Source organism: Rhodnius prolixus, unplaced genomic scaffold (assembly GCF_049639745.1).
Source record: "Rhodnius prolixus isolate KJV_2025 unplaced genomic scaffold, Rpr scaffold_7, whole genome shotgun sequence".
In the NCBI taxonomy this organism is placed as follows: domain Eukaryota; kingdom Metazoa; phylum Arthropoda; class Insecta; order Hemiptera; family Reduviidae; genus Rhodnius; species Rhodnius prolixus.
Window position 1 is genome coordinate 34348001 of NW_027411582.1, and position 23395 is coordinate 34371395.

Below are 23395 nucleotides of genomic sequence, written 5' to 3' on the forward strand. Positions count from 1 at the left end.
AATTCCCCTGGTCTAGGTTTTGGATTTTATTTAATGGTTTAATAAAAGAAATTTACAGTAAAGTATGTTTGCTAGTCGCCTCCGTCCACCGACACCTAATTGGTAGTTGGACGTAAAGCCCGTCTGAAAAACTAGGCAATTACTAATATATAATTATTTCTTTTTTAAAAACAGCTCCATAAATATAATCTAAATTTTTGATCAGAACATTTACTATGTGTAGATCATATTGAGTCATCATTACGTAAATATATTTTTTAGATTTCCATATGTTAATAATAATAATTATTACATTTAAGTGAAGAGTGCGATTTTGTGTTGGCCCCAGTATGGGGGACGAGAGGCTGTGTGAGTCACACAGTTATGTTTGTAACGCCGCCGCACGTATGTTAAGGTGATGTGTTGGAATCTTGAGAGAATGTTTGCTGTCGCAATATACCACCTGCACATTATTATTTTGTCGTAACTTTGAAATATAGTTTACGAGTATATTTAGTAATTATTTATAATAAATTTTATAATTTATTATTATCACTTTCCAAAGGGTTTTGTAGAGATAGCTGAATACCAAAAAGCAGAAAAATAAAACAAAGTGTTAAGTGCAAGCCTAATATAACGAATTTGTAGATACGTCCACCGGAAGTCTGCTTTACAGATTTTATTTCCTTTTTTTTTGTACTCATTTTGCTCATTTATTCAAAAACATTTATCCAGGGAAATTCGATTAAGGAGTTTTCCAAAAGAGGGATGGATGGCTGGGTAGGATTTCCTTCTAAAATACCCAGATCCAGTATATTGCACCGTCTTCTGTCTTTATATTATAAAGAAGGGATAAATGGGTAGCAAAAATTGCAATTCTGAATTAAATTTCATTACCGGAAGTTGTTCATTACTGATTGGTTTTTAAGACGATTTTCTATTAACTTTTTGTATCAATTTCCTGTTTACATTAATAATTAATTAATATAATATAATATAAAATAATTTCGTAAATAATTGAATAATCATTTTAAATTAAAACCTATTCTTGCTCAAATCTTCTTGTACAGTCTCTCGCTTCCTCTGACATCCCTAACAATCCTATTCGCCGACTGAATCGCCAATGGCCCCGCGACTTCCAGTCTGAAGAACTAAACGTCATTACTCTCCTAATCTCTCCTCTCTCCTCCTCATATTCTCCTATCTCTCCTCTCTCCTACCCATATTCTCCTTCTCACCATTCCCCTATTTCATCTAGAGAGTGATACCACTGGGTAGCTTCTCTCCTCCTGCTCATCCCGCACCAGTTCATCTTATTTACTTCCTATTTACTTATTGTATATATCTATACAGATTGTAAATTACAAAATAAATAAATAAAAAGAGTGGAGAAGGCACCCAACAGTGTCACTCCATTATCTTGGACATACGTGTGCTCTTATGCTGACAGTAGATCGCGAGGCCATTTTCTCTTCAATCTTCTAGGAGGATCACCTGGTAATTGCCGGAAGAAGATAGAGTTTTTCGTCGATTAGAGAGTTAGGATTAGAAGCTGTAGTGGAATGAAATTTTAAGAAAACGAGTTTAAGCAAGATCTTTTAATGAAAGGGAGATTTTGAGATCATTATGGATGGTGAGGTTTAGAGAGTTAAGCAGTTTTCTTAGTATTTTTGGACTGTAAAGTCTGAAGGCGTAGAGAGAGCTTAGTCGATCTCCATACTTCGATACTAATTATTACTTAGATACTATTTTTTTTTTTTAATTAGATAAGGATAATTCGTGTTAGATCTTTTTACGTTAAAAGTACCATTTTGGTGTAATCTACAGTTTTACGACGTGGATAATGACAACAAGATCAGAATAAGAACAAGAACAAGAAACTAGATCAGTTTCGAAACTAGTTTTAGAATTAAAAAAAAAAATCAAAATATGGAGAATGACAGCCAGAGAACGTCATAATAGATTTGTTTTGTGGCGCTTTAGAACAAAGAAAGTTAAATGCGCGAACTATTGTTCTTCCTTCCGTTGGATTTCACCAGAGCGAGGAGAGAGTTCGAGACTTGAATAGCTTTTTTAGTTTATAGCTTTTTTTTTATATTTCTTCTTCTTTTTTGTGGAGCATAACAAAACTGAGCTTCAGGAACAATTAACAAACATGGCAGTTATTTCAGAGAATTGTTTTTTGTTTTTTAAGGCTAAATTAGTTTTCTTGTTATTGTGGATTTTATTTTTTTAGAAATATACGTAAAGGAAATCTCTGTCAATTCGAGGTGAAAGTTTTTTTGGTTTTTTTATGACGCATTTTTACTTTTTTTGTTTTTTATAGTGGGCGGCCGCTACATTTTGTACAGCTGTATTTTATCAGAGATAGCCACGTTGTTTTTATGTAGAGTTAACATCACTGCCAATAACAAGCTTGCCAACTTGATTATTGTTTTGGGCTTTCACCTTGCAAGCTACTGTGTTCATGGATGTTTGTCCCTTAAGTTTTTTGTTCCCGTTTAATGCATAATTTTACAAGAGAAAGTGTTGCTATAGGTTTCATATTTCATTTCATAGTTTGGTCTCATGACTGCAGCCTAGATTTGAGCCTTGCTGAAGAGCATTAATTTTTTAAGCTCTGCAGTAACTTAAAAAAGAAGAACATCGCTGGCACTTCCGATATTTTATGACCAATTAAAATGTACCGTTCAAGAATGCTTACAATTAGAACAATAAGTAGAATTTAAAGAGCAATCTCCTGAACATAGAAAAAAAAAAGTGCAGTGTAGTTTATAATGCCAAAAGTGCATTTAAAAAATCCCGTTGTTTTTCATTTTGAGTACAAGCTGTAAGTGTAACAGTAGTGGATATAAAAATGCCCGTTAGGTTTGGACGGTCAGCTGTTGCGAGCCTTCGAGTGTGGGTGTTGTGTCGCGCCTACGATTACCCCCACTACCATCTGCCGGTTGGTTCAAAAAATATATTCATAGATCCAGTTGTACCGTATCGTCGTCGTCGTCTTCGTTCGCCTCCGCCAGTTTGTGTACTACTGCTCTCTCTTTATAAGAGATTATTGCAATAACTGCAAGCAAGGGCGACAGCAGGCTGAGTTTCCGCTATTTTTAGATAACAAATCATAACCTCTCTCACTTTGCGAGTCTCTAACTGAGACTTCCTCCCTTAACCCCTCTCTCCTACTCTTGGTCTTCTCATTCCCCTCCGCCAATCCACTCTCATAACAGACACATTCAATACAAAATTTCAACTATTGAATTCTCAAAAATGACTATCCACAAAATTATTAGCTCCATACACAACTAGATAAGGGGCGGGTATTGGTCTAGAGGTGTTAGTAGGAGGTCCCCAGTTCGAATCACGCGTAAGACTACTTTTTATTTGTTAGAGAAAATTGTTTAAAGTAAAGTATGTTTGCTAGTCGCCTCCGTCCACGACACCTAATTGGTAATTGGGCGTTAAGCTCCGCCTGACAAAAATAGGCGATTCCTTTACTTTACTTTTACAACTGGATACCAAAATTCGACCACCTGAAGTTTTGATTTGGAACTATATTATTTGTGTGTGGAGAGGGGTGGAAATTATTTCTCAGGTAACCTCAAGAGTTTCTGTAAGGTTCCCTATATTAGAACACTTATCAGTTCTATCAGCTGTAAATAATTATCGATTTTTAGGGGGAGGGTGTTGGTCTAGTAGTCAAGAGCGTGGCTTTGTAAGTGAGAGATCCCCAATTCGATTTGCTGGAAAAAAAAAAATTGTTTAAAGTAAAGTATGAGCGTCCACAACACCTAATTGGTAGTTGGAGGTTAAGCCCTGCCTGCAAGAAATAGGCGATTACTTTACTTTAATTGCCGACTTTAAGATTAACGTGGAAAAAGCAAATTTCACGAAAACGGAAATGTGGTTGGGTTTTTAATTTCTTTCCTTTGAAAAAATTGAGGGTAATTTTGGAAAGGGAGTGGTTAGATTTCTTTTAAATGAGCCATTTTCTAGTAAGAGGGTACGACGCTACCGTTTATGTACTGTTAAGGGAGGAAAATGTAGAATAAGGGCCTCTACCAAAAGTCCTCGTTTATTCAATGTAAACTTCGTAATAGTTGGGCTAGACTTCTCTGTAAGATTAAAAATTCAGGGTAATGGCCGGGTTTTACAAACTATATAATAGGATGAAAAATTAATGCCAGTTTCAGTTATTATAAACTTTATTATGCCGAGCTTTCGACCTAGGGACTAGGCCATCATCCCTAGGTCGAAAGCTCGGTATAACAAAGTTTATAATGACTGAAACTGGCATTAATTTTTCATCCTATTGAAACTATTATTCAGTCACCAAAAATAATGAAACTCTATAATGTTGATGAGAATTTAATATTGGTAAAATATTGCTAGTTAGAATATTTATGAATTAGCAGCAGTAAAGGGGAAATATATTTTTATTTTTTTCACAAAGATCTGCTGAGTTCGAAACTTAAGGCCTTAGAAACTAAAACTGTGTGAGAATATTAACTGAGAACACCTCAAATACTTGGACTAGTTGTAATTCAATATTCTGCATACCGTACTGCCAAAGAATGGCAGACTGCCAGACTTTGAGGTTAATAACGTCTAGAGCGGAAAGGAGCTGCTTTCCTGAAATTGATTACCCAGTTTTTCCCCAACTTTTTCTTTTTTCTCTCCAATGTCTTCAAATCCTAATTTATTTAATACATTATTTACTTTTTAAATATTTTATATTTTTTTATTACGCAATTTTTTGGGATGTTTAAGAATTCAGACATTTTTTAGGCGCCACGGTAGCCGAGCGGTTATAGACTAGACCCGCAATGCTAAGATGTATTGTTGGTTTAGAGGGTTCTATTCCCCTGATCTAGGCTTTGGAATTTATTTAATATGAGAAATTTATAGTAAAGTCAGGCGGTTATAGGCTAGACCCGCAATGCTAAGATGTTTCGTTGGTTTAGTGGGTTCAATTCCCCTGATCTAGGCTTTAGAATTTATTTAATATGAGAAATTTATAGTAAAGTTTGTTTGTTAATAGCCTCCGTCTAAAACATATAATTTAGTAATATAATTTAGCAGGACATAAATCCTGCCTGCAAAAAAGGCATTGCTTTACTTTAGTAGTTCTGTGTGTGTATGTTCAGACTCTTTTATTGTTGCAATTGACAGAATCACTTCCAGTACTACTAAATAATTCCAATCACTAACACAGGTAACAGTTTTGTTTTGCTTTTTAGTTGTTGTTTTTTTTATCAAAGTTTGATGGTGTTCCTTATCTATATTGCCCTAAATTTCCTTCCGAGTGAGAGAGTTGGAGGGTGTAAGCGATAGAGAGAGAGAGAGTGAATGTGAGGGAGTGAGTTAGTTGATAAACTTTGTTTACGATTGTTTAATCGAATTTATAGTTTGAAATAAACATAGATTGTGTTTCAACTAACAGTGGCTTGACAATCACTTAAAACAGAGTGCCCTAAATAATCTATACAAATCTATCAGAATTTATACTTATAATTTAGATGGCATTTTCCGTGTTGATGTGAAATAACTAAAAAAAACAAGATGCTTTTTAATGTTTGTTTTGTACATTATATCTTTAGTAATTGTCGCTGTTGGTAGTGTGATTGTTTAGAGGTGAATTCCGTTCTAGTGATTGTTACAGCGTCTCTGTAAGTGTTTAGTGTGTGTAGGAGAGGTTTTTCCAGAAAATCCTGGAAGAAAAGGGAATAATAAAATCCATGGAGTAAAAATGTAGAGATTTTTGAATGTAGCAATATAAATTTTCTTGCAATATGTAAGGAGGTGGTGGTTGGTTATAGGCTAGACCCGCAAAGCTAAGGTGTATTATTGGTTTAGTGGGTTCGATTCCCCTGGTCTAGGGCCTTGGATTTTATTTAATGGTTAATATGAGAAATTTACAGTAAAGTATGTTAGGCGATTATAGGCTAGACCCGCAAAGCTAAGGTGTATTGTTGGTTAGTAGGTTCGATTCCCCTGGTCTAGGGCCTTGGATTTTATTTAATGGTAAATAAAAGAAATTTACAGCAAAGTATGTTGGGCGATTATAGGCTAGTCCCGCAAAGCTAAGGTTTATTGTTGGTTATTAGGTTCGATTCCCCTGGTCTAGGGCCTTGGATTTTATTTAATGGTTAATAAAAGAAATTTACAGTAAAGTATGTTAGGCGATTATAGGCTAGTCCCGTAAAGCTAAGGTGTATTGTTGGTTTAATGGGTTCAATTCTCCTGGTCTAGGTCTTGGATTTTATTTAATGGTTAATAAAAGAAATTTACAGTAAAGTATTTTAGGCGGTAATAGGCTAGACCCGCAAAGCTAAGGTGTATTGTTGGTTTAATGGGTTCAATTCCCCTGGTCTAGGTCTTGGATTTTATTTAATGGTTAATAAAAGAAATTTACAGTAAAGTATGTTAGGCGATTATAGGCTAGACCCGCAAAGCTAAGATGTATTGTTGGTTTAGTGGGTTCGATTCCCCTGGTCTAGGGCCTTGTGAATTTTATTTAATGTTTAATATGAGAAATTTATAGCGAAGTATGTTTGTCTGTCGCCTCCGTCCACGACGCCTAATTGGTAGTTGCGGCGTAAAGCCTGCCTAAAAAAAAAAAATACATATTACTTTACTTGTATTGTATTATTACTTCGTTTATTTCGTAAAAATGTCACATTAAAGGTAAATCTTAGTCCTTAGTAAATTATGCACAGAAATATCATTACTTTAAACGCCTTTACGTGTTATTGATCTATGACCTAATTATTTTTTATTTTTATTTTAAAGTATTAAATTTTTGCAGGTCAGAGTTGATGGATGAAGAAAGCGTAAAATGCGATTTTATGCATTTTTTTTGTTTTTTAATTTAAATAAATTGCACTTTATATTCATAGAACATTTTTCTATCAAATTTGTAACTAATTTCTTGGCAAATTTAAAAATTTCTTTCTGGCCATCTTATATCACTTTTGCAACAGTTTCCCTTTACATTGATTTTCGTCTTTTTTTTTTAAATTGAAAGAGATATAAGAAGAATCATTCATTTATCGCTTTCTTTTTAACAATGTCGTAAACAATTCGAACAAATTTATTGTCTCTGCTATAAATAAATAAATTAAATAAATAACTAAAAAAAATTGAAGAAAGTGTGAATAAATTTAAAAAAATAAATAACTAAACACAGGTTTGCTACACAGAAACTTCGCTACCTCATTATTAGGAACAGGTAAACCTGTCATTTATTGATTGGTTTCTTCATGATGTATGGGCCAATCATTATTTTGTGTTTATCTGACATTTAAAAAAAAAAATTGATTTTTAGGATTTTAGGATCGTAGAAATTAACACAGTAATTTATCATTTTTATTTAAAAAAAAGAATTACTTAGATTATCATTGATTTATTCGAAAAGTGTTATTTAATTTTTCAGTTAATTATTGGAATAAATCTAATTAATACTAGACTTTTGCCAAAAACCGAAAAAATAGAGAAGTTAAAGTGGATATTCTATGGGGTTTATATCAAAATGTTTAACAATCTAAATTAGATGATTTTTGGTGAATATCGAGGTGCGGTCATCAATAAATACAACGTTTTTTACTTTATACCAACGTTTCGGTAATTTTTACAACCTTCATCACAGTTATGATGATATAGCTCTTCATTAAAGTTTACAAACGTTTTATAATACCCTGAAGAAGGTAATAAAAAAAAGTTGTATTTATTGATGACCGCACCTCGATATTCCCCAAAAATCATCCATCAACAACGGTCGAATAAAAAAAAAACAAAACCATCAAATCTAAATTAGATTAATGATTAGCATTTTTGGGGGATAAAAATTGGTTAGGTTCCCTTCTAAAAAGCCATATTTAGTGTAATGTGTGGTCCTGTCTTGAATAATATTGACGAGAATTAAATTTGGCAAGTTTGTTGCAAATTTTATGAGTGGATATGGGACTAATTCAGAATTAAGTGCCCTGTCCAAAAACAACTTGAGGTGAACATTTTTTTTTATTAAAGAAATAAAAGGGGATCAACTTTTATTGGTAAGGTCCTCTCCTCTTTGCGTAGATTGCAATGAGGAGGAGGATTTCAAACATATAATAATGGATATGTCCACGTTATGTGGTAGAAAGGAAACGAATGTTTGACGACTTATACAGGTATTTAGATGCACCATTTCGCTACGAAGACATTATATTCTCCACCAACATCTATGTGCTTAAATCTATAGCAAATATGAAATATGAATGTATTTAAAAGTTATAGCCGATTAGAATGAATGGAAGAAAATGATTAGAGAAGGATTACGGTGATTTTAATTTGGGTTAAGCTATAAGGATGGCAGGAATATAGGAGTACTGATCCATCCATTAGTTGGTAAGTTTGTATGTAAACAGTTGTATATAGTAGAGGGATGAATGTGTGAAGCGAGTGTATTTATAAGTAAGAATGGAGAGTGAGTGATATTCTAGTGATAAGCACCTAGACGATGCTGGCTGACAATGACAAAAAAAAAGCCCCCTCCAAAAAAAAAACTTTTATTCGTCCCGAAAAATTCATATTAGCGAATTAGGATTTATTCCAGTTTTTTTTCTTATTTTTTGAAGATTTTGGAGAAAGTATAATCTGGTTTTGAATGTTTGAACGTCCTTCATATATTTTCAACTAGACATTCTTTCCGGTCCAGCTATCAAATATAATAATCTATGAGTGACGACAGAACATTCCAGCAGAATGTCACGTGACACGTTCTCGAGAGCAGCCAGTAGCATGCTGCAGGATTGTGGTGTAGCCCCAGCTATCCCCCCCCCACTCTGGAGGGATACTCAATGGTATGAATGGGGGCGGGGGAATTGGGATCTCCTCTTTTTTGTCCTGAGTATGAGTTGAGAGGGAGGATACTCTCTTTCTCTCTCTATCTCTAGATTTGTGTCTGTGTGCGTTCAGCACTTCTCTACACTGTGTTCTCCTGTTCTCAATGTAATATTACACTTTGCAACACACACACAAACACATTTGTAGAACCGTGAATGCCGCCCGCCAGTCTATAATTGCCCAGTATGACGTCATATACATTCTATATTTGAGGTAGTGTGCCTAGTAATATATATATATATATATCTGGTGGTGGGGACAACGTCAGAATGAAGCCCCCAAACTGTGCTATACTCCAACTAGTACGCCTCTTGTGTGTGGCTAGGATACACGCGCGCTGTGTGGTGCGTGTAGTTTTGCAAAGACGGGCTACGGACACGACCAACAGCATGAATGGGGATGGATAATAATTGGTGTAAAATCTAAGTGATGGAGTGGCTCGAAACTTCGAAACAGGTGGCAAAAAAACTACTATTATTAGTGTTTGCGTAAATAAATTTGAAAAAAAAAGAAAAAGTTTTACCGGTAACTCTTGGAACTACTGCTTTCTCCGTTCTGGTGTGGATTTCGAAACCTGGTCATTTCCTGTGACGTAGATTTCCTGTGTGTTCGTGTTGTAGCTATTTACTGCTTAGTTTTATTACAAGTTTTCAGTGTCCTCTATAACCGCATCAAATCTTTTTTAAGATAATTTTAAGTATCACCAAAGGAGCTCATTGATTATTTTAAGCGTCAGTAAGTATTTGAAAAATTTATCATTATTATTTTATTAAATTAGTCATCTTCAAAAAAAATCTACAGCTTTCAGTAAATTTGCATAAAATTTCAAAAAAAAAAAATAATCCTTTTCCGGATAAAACAGTTTTTGACGTTGCTGTTCTCCATAAGTTCTCTCAAAAATCTTTCATTTTCCTCCCCTCTCTCCCCTGCAAAAAAAGTTGAAAAATAATTATTGAGAAATCTGGTACAGAGAATGTTTGCAATCTTCCCACTACTTTTACAGATTCGGTATGACCCTTTACTGGTTCAGTCAGAAAGTTCCGAGACGGAAACGAAAAAAAAAACCTCTACACCAAACTGCATAATCTACCTCTGATGATGGATGTAAATCCTAAGCCGGTCAGAAATCCAATAAAACAGACGTGCTACGATATATAAAATCAAAGAGAATAGCATTTTGAGTTTGAAAATGTAGTTTAAATTCGAAATGTTACGATAATTTGTCATTATTTTCGAATAAATTGCCATTCTCCCCCTCCCCTAAATTGGTCTATAAGAGTTCTCCAAAAAGAAGAGCTCGATGGGCTGTCAGGTAGTCTAAAATCTGATTAGAGTACTTGTTAGAGCTGATTCTGGGATTATCTCTGTTTTTTTTTTTGTAATCTCTGATTTGGATCCTTTACAGGGTTTTAATTAATCAAGTAGATACTTATACTTAATTGGGGGTATAAAAACCATATCCATTTTGTTGAATGTGGGCTATAGAGGGTATAGCACACCAACAAGATCGTTGAAAATCTTCAGGTTGAAGGGAGAAATCGTATCAGTCCAGAAACGTTAAAGTAAAAGTAAATTCCATATTTTTACATCCAACTACCGAATTAGGTGCCGTGGACGGAGGCGATTAGCAAACATACTTTACTGTAAATTTCTTATATTAACCATTAAATAAAATCCAAGGCCTAGACCAGGTGAATCGAACTCACTAAACCAACAATACATCTTAGCTTTGCGGGTCTAGCCTATAACCGCCTAACATACTTTACTATAAATTTCTTTTATTAACCATTAAATAAAATCCAAGGCCTAGACCGGGGGAATCGAAGCCACTAAACCAACAATACATCTTAGCTTTGCGGGTCTAGTCTATAACCGCTCGGCTCCCTACAACGTCAAAGTACTGCTAAACGTTTCAACAATTGGGTTAATCAAGTGAAATTGAGTACTCCAAATTAAAATATATATATAATAAAGTATTAATTTAAATGGTGATACGATAGTTTTGGACTTAACTTCAGTTAAATACAAAAAAAAAACAAAATTTAAATAAATTTAAATCTTACAGCTGAATTCATTTCGCCAAGTAGATTTAATTAACATCCATTAACTTCTTTGGCCTTAAGTCATGTTCGTATAGGACATCATGAAGAATGACGGTACTTCCTACACGGAAGTTTGCATTAGTCATTAGACTCTGTGAATAATGTAATTTCGAATAAAACTAAAAAGCCGCCTTGTAGCCTAAAAGTTGAAATTTTTTATAACCTAATCATGAACATACTAAATTTCTTGCTCTTGTGATTTTAAAGAAACTGAAATTAATTAAAAAAAAAAAAATACATCTTTTTTTATTGATTATTTTAGCTTGTAATATTTATTAAAATCTAAATCGATTTAGTGACAGCGGGATACGTGTTTCCGGTGTGCGTATATATACAGGGTGACCAGAGTAATATGCTCCACCCACTTCTTTTTTTTTAGCGGCGGGAAATTTCGAAAAAATAAAAAACACGTATTTAATCATTTTTAGTCTGGTTTATTTTCAGTGATTGACCCATTTTTTTAAAACCCTGTATCTCGAGATACAGCATCCAACTTTTGTTTTTCAAATGGAACGTTATATTTTTTGTTGCATATTTTTATAGTATTTGAGCTCCTAAAAAAAACAAAAATTTTTTTTTTGAAATCGGTTAGGTTTTTCAAAAGTTATGGTAATTTAAAATATGGAAAACAAATTTCAGTTTACTGTCAAAATTACGTTATTTTTTTCAAAGAATCTATTCAAACTAGGCACAATCAACAGATAGGCAAGCCAAAACTCTGGACTCCCACGCTTTGCTTTTAGCAGCACTTGTGGTGGCGAAGTCAAGATCTTGGCAGGCTAGAGAGTTATTCGACGTTTAGGTTGTTTTTTCTACAAACGTTTGGTGTGGAGTTTTAGGAAATCAACTAATCGGCCCCATACTTCTACAGAGAGAACTTAACTGGTGAAAGGTTTCTAACTTTTTTTTAAGAGACATTTTGCCAGTTCTGCTTGAAGATATTCATCTAAAACGTCGGCTAGATATGTATGTCAACAAGATGGTTGCCCCGAGAGTGGTTCGAGGTTACCTGGACAGAAATTTCCATGAAAAGTGCTTAGGGGCTCATTGTCCCATCCAATGGCCACCTCGATATCCGGACTTAAACCAAATGGACCATTTTTTGTGGGGATACCTAAAACAATAAAGTGTAAAGTATCCTTAATCCCGTGGCTTCAGTCGATGATCTGAAACGTCAAATAACTCTAGCCTGCCTAGATCTTGACTTCGCCACCATAAGTGCTGCTAAAAGCAAAGTGTAGGAGTCCAGAGTTTTGGCGTGCCTATCCGTTGATTGTGCCCAGTTTGAACAGATTCTTTAAAAAAAAATAACGTAATTTTGACAGTAAACTGAAATTTGTTTTTCATATTTTAAATTATCATGACTTTTGAAAAACCTAACCGATTTCAGAAAAAATTTTTTTTGTTGCTTTTAGAAGCTCAAATACTACAAAAATATGCAACAAAAAATATAACGTTCCATTTGAAAAACAAAAGTTGGATGTTGTATCTCGAGATACAAGGGTTTTAAAAAATGGGTCAATCACTGAAAATAAACTAGACTAAAAATGATTAAATACGTGTTTTTTATTTTTTCGAAATTTCCCGCCGTTTAAAAAAAAAGTGGGTGGAGCATATAACTCTGGTCACCCTGTATATAACATATATACAAAAATACGACAGCTGCGATTCATCAATTTCATAAGTCAAATACCCCTAGAATGAGCACATGGCATTTTAATCGCTACCACATTAGGTGTTATATTTTTTTTATACTTTAAAATAAAAATAAAAATAAACCTAAAAATATTCAAAATAAACAACTTTCACCTATTTGCATATTAAGTTGGTCAAACTGTATGATTGTTGTTTAAATAAATAGCGTAATTCGCTAAATAACTGATTTTATTTTTTTTAAATCTTATTTCTGCTATACACTAAGAGTATTTTTTATATTCAATTTTTTTTTTTTTTAAATAAGACAATAATATATTATATAAACATGCAGATATGTGGAATATATATATATGTAAAAATACGAGTGTGACTCATTCATTTCGTTCAAAATCTTTCAGTTACTTTATCTCTCTATTTCTACATTCCCCCATCTTTAAAAAATCTATGTGAAACTCTTAAAAGATTTCTTCTTACCGTAATTCAACTTTTCGTTACGAAATTGCTATTAAAAAGCTAAAGGAAGTGTATAACGTTTTACAGAATCCTACTTAAAAATTTGAAATTGTTTTTAAAACCAAAGTAAAAGATAAAATCAAACAGTAATTTTGATGATGCGATTTGTAAAGAGAACTTTTTTTAAGATGAACAAAAGAGAACTTGAGAACACAAATTAAGAAAATCCTACGCACTTCCTGTTCTTCTTAATGCTGCGTGTGTAACGTTCATGCGCTCTAATTATTATAACCATTTGGCGGTGGCGGGACGGGACCGGGCGGAATGTTAAAAACACGTAATATATGAATGTAGATTTGTTTATTTGAATGTATTTTCTCATTTTGGAACTGAAAACAAATTTAATGAACATTTCAAATTCGTTATTTATTAATTACAGTATTTGTTCTCTCTCTCTCTCTCTCGCGCTCTCTCTCTACACAGTATACACATCAGACATACCTCAAGTACACATCCTTCATCAGCTACATACAAGTTACAGACACACTTACACAAAATAGAATCCTGGGCCAAGAAGTGGCGGATTAAAATGAACCCACAGAAATGCCACAGCATGCCACGTTTACTCTCCGGCGGGGCTCCTGTCCACCTGGTCCTCTTCAACAGTAATCCTCTTCCTTGTACACAGATCTGGTGCGCTACCTTGGGCACCTACATAGACAAAAGACTCACGTGGAACCCATAACACTAGACTTAAAAGGACAAGCAATGAGAAAAAAAACGTGCTAAACTGCTTTACAGACTTTTTTGGACGACGCTCCCCAAATTACCCAATTGAACTCAAACGCTTAATATACAAAACACTATTCTCAAACCCTTATGTGGACTTACAGGACTAGAGCTTATGGGGTTCAGCCAAACCTACAATCATATGGACTATAGAAAAGTAAAGTAATCGCCTATTTTTTCAGGCGGGGCTTAACGTCCAACTTCCAATTAGGTGTCGTGGGCGGAGGCGACTAGCAAACATACTTTACTGTAAATTTCTCTTATTAACCATTAAATAAAATCCAAGGCCTAAGACCGGGTATCACAATGCTTATTAGCTTTGAGGTCTCTCCTCTAACCGCTCGGCTATCGTGCGCCTATGGACTATATAGATATACCAATCAAAACTCCTACGACTCAGATAGCTGACGCTCCTTTCTACGGTGACTAACTTCACTCTTCCTCAACGACCTCAACATTCCCTTCATAGACCAACTCGCCAAGACTAAATACCAAAAATTCCATACTACTCTCTCGACTAGCTCTAATCCTCTTTGTACTATCTCTCGCTTCCTCTGACATCCCTAATACTCCTCGTCGACTAAATCGCCAGTGGCCCCGCGACTTCCTTGTAGTCTAAAGGCCTAAACGCCATTATTCTCCTATCACTCCTCTCTCCTATAGACAGTGCTACCGCTGGGTAGCTTCTATCCTCCTGCTCTCCTCCCGCACCAGTTCATCACTTTCTCCATATTTACTTATTGTATACAATGTATACAGATTGTAAATACAAAATAAATTATTTAAAAAAAAATACAGTATTTGAAAAAGTGTTTAACTTATTATTAGAAAAAAAAAAAATATATATATTTTTAGTCAATCATTTTATCTGGTAAAAATAGATTAGACTACGCGTACCCAATTAAATGCTATCATATGGCTAAAATATGGGTCAGACATGGATTATTATATCTATAGATAAAGGAGGTGATTCGATCGTTCTTCGACCACATCAATCTTTATTAGTTTCTTCCATTCTGGCAGAGTTCATTCTTAAATATTATCATCAGGCTATTTATAGTGTGGTTTTTTTTCATGTAAAAATGCAAGCACACAATTAGAGTTTTAGAGATATTGGAATTATAAATCAAGTTGTCAGTACTTTATTTAATAAATAAATAAATGTTGCAATGAGTAGAAATTATTTATTTCCAAGGCTGTGGCATTTATTAATGGATGGGTAAGTTTACCTTTACACACTGTGTGTGTGTGTGTGTGTGTGTGTGTGTTTGTATTAGTAGATGACTGAAGTCTAATTAGCTGGTCTAGAATTATCTCAATCAAGTCGAAATTGATTACTGTCCTAATTTGAAAAAAAAAAAATCGATCTTTTTCTAGGACAACTTACAGGCGTCAATTAAAATAGAAAAAAAGATCCACATGATGATGCATTAATAAAAAAGTTTGGGTTAAAATTTAATAACCGGAAATGATGTTTTACTAAATCGCTTTGACAGTTTTTCTTTATGATTTTCTCAAAATCAATTTCTACATTTTTTTTGTTTTCTTTATATTTCTTGATTTATTTATTATTTGTTGAATCAGGAAGGAAGAATTCGTTTCCCCAACGACACTCCAGATTATCGTAATATCTCCCCCTAGATCGTAGATCGCACCTAATCTTAACAAGATCCAGGGACCTTTCCCAGCCCTCCAGTCTTTGTCTGGCGAAATGATCTTCATTGGCCACGCAGATATAGCCAAAATATCTTATTCCATAATTTTTGCAACCGAAACAAACGGAAGGTCCCCTCCTATCACAGAAGTTCCAGTTTAACTTAGTCCCCATCCTGTGCAGATGTTTGTGTGTATGTAGGAGGGTGGTTTGAAAAGTTCTCGGAATGTACTAGAAAGAAGTGTCTTACCTCGGTGGAACTGCTTTTATTTTTCAACATAGTCTCCCTGTAGACTAATGCATTTGGTCCAGCGATGTTCCTATGCCTTGATCCCATCTCGAATTTATGTACAAATACGCGTGAGTTTTTTTTTCAACTGATTTTTTTTTTTGTATGTACAATTATACTTCTTCTTCTTCTTCCTCTTCCTCCTCTTCTTCTTCTTCCTCTTCCTCCTCTTCTTCTTCTTCCTCTTCCTCCTCTTCCTCTTCCTCCTCTTCCTCCTCCTCCTCCTCCTCCTCCTCCTCCTCCTCCTCCTCCTCCTCCTCCTCCTCCTCCTCCTCCTCCTCCTCCTCCTCCTCCTCCTCCTCCTCCTCCTCCTCCTCCTCCTCCCATGGGGCTACAGTCCTATAGTAGGACCTGGACCTCCTTCAATAGAGAGAGCCACTCTTCCCTCTGCCATCTGCTTTTAGGCGCCATCTTCTAACACCCACACCTTTCGCAGATCTCTTTTAACCATCATCCAACCATCTCATCCTGGGACGACCTCTACGACTTGCGCCCCCCCCCCCGGGTGCCAATGTAGTCCTTTTCTTGGAACTCTCGATGATGGGTCACGAGCCACCTCAGCCTGCCTTTTTTTTTTTTTTTTTGATACAAGAAACTATGTCCGGAAATTCTCCGTATAGAGTTTTTGAGTTCTTCGAACTTTAGGAGCCTCCATTCACCGTCAATGAACATCGGGCCGTAGATTTTTCGCAATTATCTATACAGAATCATGTAACCTTTATTTGTTAAAAGAGATTCTTTTTTAATCGACACGTATTTGTAATAATATTCAGGGAAAAATTATTTTGTTCACGGATTATTTGTTAAAAATAAACCATAAATTAAACAAAATTAGTGTGTTGGGAAGGCCTTCATTAATTTATTTTTTATTTAATTTTTCGGCGAATTTCTATTTTTATCATTAATTTGTTAATAATTTGTGTTTTTGGCTTGCATCATCTTTATTTTTATTTTTTTAATTTTTGGATGATTAAATCAAATTAAAGAGTTTACGGAGCTTCTGGATTGGAATATTAAAATGTTGGACAGATTAAATCAATTTATTTTGATTAGATTCGTGAGGTTTAAAAATAGATTTACTCTTCGACTTCAAGTTCCCTCTCACTCTCTCTCACCCACTCTCTCTCTTTTCTTTGCTCTCTCTTCTCCCAGTAAGTGGAATCATGGCAAAAACGTGTCAGATTTTTTTTTATATCGTGTTTTCACCGTAATTTCCGTAGTGTGTTTCCGGTATTTACCATAGTGTATTTCTGGTGCTTCCCCATAGTTAGTAGTGAGTTTCCGTGTGGCCACGGTTACTAAAAGTTTTTGATTATCTTTGTTCTTAAACAAAGTAGCGCCTAAACGCTATTATAAGTGATTCCCATTAGATTGATTGATTGTATTAGACGGGCGGTTCCACCAAAAAGGGAAAGGAACGCAGACAATCCAAAATGCCCATTGTTCCCCGCCCACCACTCATCTCATCAGAGATACCGGGGCTTTAAAACAACAAATCCGGCTAAGAGTTTCTAGATAGCAGTACAATAAACTGATAAAGTAGTAACAGGACACTAGGGAGCATGGCGACTCAATAAATCTAGAAAGTTCTGGTAAAGATAACTAGATGCCACAAATCTCCTGGTGGGGAACCATTCAACCTCCCGAAGACTGAGGAATCCTAGTTTTAGAATAAACGGGGCACACCTCTACAAAGTGCCGCATAGTCTCTCATTGGACTCACCACACCCGGCACGAACTGGCGACTGGGTAAGGCCGCACTTGAAAAGATGGTACGCTAAATTCGCATGTCCACTCAACTGGCCAGATCCGGGACTTGCTAAAACCAACTATAGCCGATTTTGACAGGCCAAGAATTTCTTTAGCCTGACGGCAGGTCAGCTCGGGATCTCCACCGTTTCCGATGTTCCTTCAAAACCCACTGCTTCACTGCTCTGTACCACAACGTCGATAGGATGCAGGGGATAATGGGCTGAGGAGTCATTGTTATCAAACGCAGCTCCTTCCTTTGCCCTTTTCATCAGCAAATTCGTTACCCGGAATCCCGGAATGACCAGGAGACCAGGTAACCGAAACAGTATTCAAAGCTCCTAACTAATTGAGAGCAGCATGGCAAGAATTGACCAAAATTTGGTTCTTACTAGGAGGAGGCCAGAGCTCTTAATTGCTGCCTGGCTATCCGTGAAGAACCTAATATCAGTATCGGCAAATCCCTTCCAGCGGAGTAAGGTAGCTGCCATTCCCATAAATCAATAATTAAAAAACGGTACAAAAGCTGCTAAATGTAAGTTAAATCAACAAGATTCATTTGTTCACAAAGTATAACATACGATCGTCTGGCACGGATCTCTTATTTATAATACACACCACACTTACTTGCGGAACAGTATTGGGCTGGCCGCGGTCTATAAATACTACGTCACTATCATACTAATTACTAAATAGCTTACTAATTAGCATACAATACGAAGAAGAATACCTGCGCGCGGCCAGGTGGCACACTGAGCAGTTTTGCCAAGCCACGTCGCTTTTCTTCGTTCTTTCTTGGCCCTTCTTTAATTATGCATTCTTATCTTGCACTTTATCTTACTTTATTGTTGCGCACATTGTTTACAGTTTTAGAGTAGAGATGCTTCTTTTTAGTTTAGGTTTCTACTATTACCAGGCTGGGAAATGGCTCCGTCTATTAGCAGTTACCTCTTTGGATAACTGCGGTTTCCACGCTCTTTGCAAGCAGAGACGTTATAAAACTAGAATATTTTGGTTATATAGGGCTTTTCCGGCCGAATTTCCAGTAATAATTTTTAGTCATCTATTTTTCCCAGTGTAGATTATTGGCAGATCACATTTTCTTTTAAACTTTGTCCTGCCATTTCCTCGCTAACATCCTCCTCCATTCTTCTTATCGTCCTCAAAGCACTCAAAGCGTCACCGATTCATCAACTTCCTTCGTGCTATGCTCTCTCAAGTGCGTCAAATATCATTGCAGTTCTCTTCACACACCATCCTTTCTTGTATATTTCTACTTTCGAGCCAAAGAGGTATATCGTGTTTTTAAAGAATCGAGAGTTCAAATCGAAAACAATGAAAAAAGGTAAAGGTCAAACAAGCAATGAAACAAATCTATGTTTCATTTTTTTCCCCAATTTCCAGTAATCGATTAATCGCTTTGCCTTGGTGAAGAAAGAGAAAGTAACAACAAACAAAAAAGATGAATAAATAACAGATGATAGAAGAATAGAAAAAAAAAAATATTGAATGGAATTGAGTTTTGATTAATGGATTGAGCTAGAGAAGCACGAAACAGATTTACATACGCACACGTAAACACCAGTAGTAACAACGTGTTTCCAGAATAGTAGTGCTAGTGATGCCCCGTTTATTATAGCATTACAGCGATAACTTGGTAGTTATTAATGGATCTGAAATTTAATAACCAAAACGGGGTTGGTCAAACCAAGCTCCGATTAATAATTTTATTTTTCGTACTGTTCTAAACAAATTGTCTTCCCCCAATATTTTTACAATTTAAAAACAAAACAAAAAATATATGTGAACACTGACACGACTTCCGCCCAATATTCTCGGATATTTCTAATTCATAAATTTTCCTTGAACCCTGAACAATGAATCTCTCCTCCACCCTCTCACACCGTTAGTCCTTAATGCCTTAACTCTTTGAGGCAGACGATTTTAAAGAAAATAAAAGCCCTAGTTGCACAGAATTTCTTTTATTATAAAATAATGGACATAAACATTCATTCCCATTATACATAATTATTATTCAAAATAAGAAAAAAATTAAATTAATTCCCATTTACGCTCTGATCTAAATATTCCTCTCGTCTCTGGAAATAGCCCAGTCTCGATACACAAAACTCCATTCAAATCTAGACAATCATTACAATCCCCTGATCCACAACATGTTTACCAGAACTCTTCCTTCAAATCCTCAACGTAGACTAAAGCGGCGGTGACCACGCGACCATCTCAACACATAACGCCGATCTCCTAGGATGGTTGCTGCGTGAGCTTGCCAACGTGGCGATCTAACGGCTTCCATCACATGGATGATCGTCGTTCACTCCACTTACGCACATGCAAGTGCGCGTTTATGTACGTATATACGTGCATGTGAATTTGCGCTATCCTTATCTCTCATCTCTTTTGCTTATTGTACTGGATACAGTTGCAAAATAAATGAACAAATTATCTATAACTATGAGTAACTTCAACTTTTCGAGGTGGGTTAAAATATATCCCACCATGCAGCAAAAGCTAAGTTTTTAACCCATCTAGCCGCAAAGAGTTAATAGAATTTCCAGGACGAATGTTTCAAGTAAAAGTTGTAGATTCAAGTATTTGAGGAATAACTTTGGAGAACTATCATTACCTCAAAGTACCCACTTCCTGCCATTCTTACAGACAATACTAACGCACCGGACAGAACTTAATTTACACTGAACTGTACCAAACAACATTGATGATAAAATCAACCAACCTGTAGATTTCGATCATTTCTTAACACATTGCCTGCTGACCTCACGAATTTCCAACTGAATATAGTTGAATCTCTGTCTGAATCTTCCAAAATTACTCTCTGAATCGCTTGAAATTATTCTACGAGTAGATCTATTTCCTGGTTTGATAATGTCCCCCATCATGGATTTCAAAATTGTCTTCTCTGAACATTCTGATGCAGTATCAAGATGAAATTCACCAAAAGCATCTTCAATTTCCTGGGACATTTTGTTAAGGTCTTTTATTACATTACAAAGATAAATTACAAAATAGATATGGAGTAGTTATGCTCAATTCAAAAAAATTGTAAGACTGGAATTGTAGATCGACTATGCTATCAACTGTAATCCAATATGGCGTATATTTTTTTGAAAATTTCATGGACCGTTTATCAGCATTATTTTTAGCAATATCTCTTCCTTTCTCATCTCCTAATTCTTTTACTCTCTATTATTTAAAAAATATAGTGATAATATATAGCGATCAACGAAGAGAAGCGGGTATCAAAATATATAAGTACTTAATATACTTAAAACATGTATTCAGTACTCCATTGCATTTCATTGTCAAACGGGGAGATTTCCCCGATCTGTCGGCAATGTGTTAATATATCAATTAAATTTATAAATCATATTAATTATTTAAAAAATAAAATTGAATGTACATAACTACAATAATAACATTTAATACATAACATACCACACTGAGAGATTTAATGAGAAACTAGTGGTTATGAGAACGTGATTTTGTAAGATGAAGATCCACGAGTTCACATCCCGCGTATTATTAAACTAATTTTTATTTGTTAGAAGAAAAAAAAATTAGTTTCCGCCCCCCCCCCGTCCAAGATACCAAATTCGTACTTAGTCGTTAAGCTGCACCGGAAAAGAAAAAATAGGCGATTATTTTATTTACCCATAAAAGCACACGTTTAAGGACCTCTGGGAACCCTTAAAACATATATTTCCGGTTTCAAAACCTAAAATCACAAAGATCGGCACGGTTACAATATTTTCTCTTATAAAGAGTAGAATAAGAGCAAATAATTGTACGTAATTTATTAATTAAAAATATATATTGTTATATTACATAAAATTTATGTATGTATATGAGAATAAATTTAAAGATTAACTTGTCAATACGATTTATGGCGTACAATAATTATTAAATGAATTAAAAAGAACCTAATCGTATTTAGAGTTAAGTACTGGACACTAGTGCACCAACACCTGTCCAGATAATTCATTTACTTTAGCCCAGTATGTATATAAGTACGTATGTGGGTAATAAAAACTATTTGTATTGAATCGCCAATGTATATATATATATATATATATATATATATATATATATATATATATATATATATATATATTACGCTGTTATAAGCTAGCACTGCTTGTAAAATACTACGTGTGTGTTGAGATCACATAAACTAGGCCAAGGTGTTCAAAAAAATCCATTTTATTTATATTTGTATTCGATTATACATACATATATATACGAGTATATATGCATGTATATGGTGACAGCTGTGATATGTTCAATCTTTTCTCCATATCGATAATAATTTATAAAATGATTATTGAATAAATTATAATTATGATATCATTCACAACATTCCTCCAACCAATCAGATTCTGTTTTTATTTAAAATGCTTTCGGCAACCAATCAGATAAACTTTTTTTATTAATGCATTATTTTTTTTTGCTAATTTTTTTGTTTTGTTAAAAGGTTATACAGCATCAACTTTCTTGTACTGCTAGCTCTAATTCGTAGACGTTTAAAGTAATTTTTGGTGTAACCTAAATTAAAGGAATAACCTTCATTTATTACTTTGCGTACCTTTTATTGATTTCAGTTGTCCTACAATCTAATATACATAGAATACTGGTTTAAATCTGTGGCTTGGTGCAAGAAGTACAAATGTCAGATTTTAGTAAAAATGAGTAAAAGATCTGTTTTTATATATTAACCATCAAAATTTTTCTTGCAAGGAGTGCCGAAGGCAATTTCAAAGTAGTAACTGAGTTAATAAAACTTACTAGTGCCAATGTCAAAATTTAGCATCAATATTTCCCCCCTCCAGGTAAACCAAAGAGGACGTACACTCGTAATCCTTTTTGTGACATTGGCACTTCTTGCACCAAGCCACAGAAATACTCACATCTATCGTGACTTCTACACTTTTACAAATTCCTAATTTTACAACAATTTACTTAACCATTAAAATGATAAATTATGCTAAAAAAAGATTACGTGATTGTAATGATAATTTTAGGTTGTAAAAATTACCTACCGAAACTTTGATATAAAGCAAAAAAAGTTGTTTTTATTGATGACCGCACCTCGATATTCCCTAAAAATCATTACGTGATTGTGTTGCAATCGATATGAGATTTAGGCACTGGGAAATTTGAGAAGAACTCTTGGATAACGAATAGAAAAACTTATTTTTATTCCATGCCGTATGGTACTTTTTCTTATATTCTTGTACTTTCCTATGAGTTTAATAAAGTATTATTATTATTATTATTATTATTATTATTATTATTATTATTATTATTATTATAACTTACTTATTATAACTTACTTATTATTTTTAAAAAAATAATAAGGAGAGGTTTTCTTCTAACAACATTTATAAGAAATTTGAACCTTAGAGCCTATTTCAGCCACAGTGGTTAGCAAACAGTAATCTGATTGCCAAGACTGCTGTTTCTAGGTCGAATTGTCAATTATAAATAATTTCTCTTTAGCTCTAAACTTTCCACCACTTCTATTAGCTATGTCCAAAAAACACGCATTTTTTTGGATTAATTTTTTTTTTGTCTCTCTTTACAGGAAAAGAAAGCGGTACGTAGTGGCCCGAGAAGCTTATGGATTAAACGAACGGATCAAAATGGATTTGGATTTACGTTACGGCATTTCATCGTTTATCCTCCAGAAACATACGCTGTAAGTAATGCGAGGATGTCTATTTTTCAGTTAATTTTATTTATTTTCTTTCCTCAAATTAAGGCACCACGGTAGCCGAGAGGTTAGAGGCGAGACCAGTAAAGCTAAGATGT

General features: G+C 34.7%; 1 protein-coding gene across 12 annotated transcripts in view; it reads left to right on the top strand.

Moving 5' to 3' along the window:
• RhoGAP19D (Rho GTPase activating protein at 19D) overlaps positions 1-23395 on the top strand; it is a 270087-nt gene that overhangs the window by 153900 nt on the left and 92792 nt on the right. For 11 of the 12 annotated variants that reach the window (XR_012454373.1, XM_074115154.1, XM_074115153.1 and 8 more), the window contains one exon: positions 23169-23282. Coding sequence is in view for 7 of the 12 variants with exons in the window: in XM_074115154.1 (XP_073971255.1) it covers positions 23169-23282 (114 nt within the window). In the remaining 5 variants the exon portion in view is untranslated. Of the gene's footprint in view, positions 1-9171; positions 9595-23168; positions 23283-23395 lie in introns of those variants that run through there. The other variant, XM_074115159.1, reaches the window with a different exon arrangement.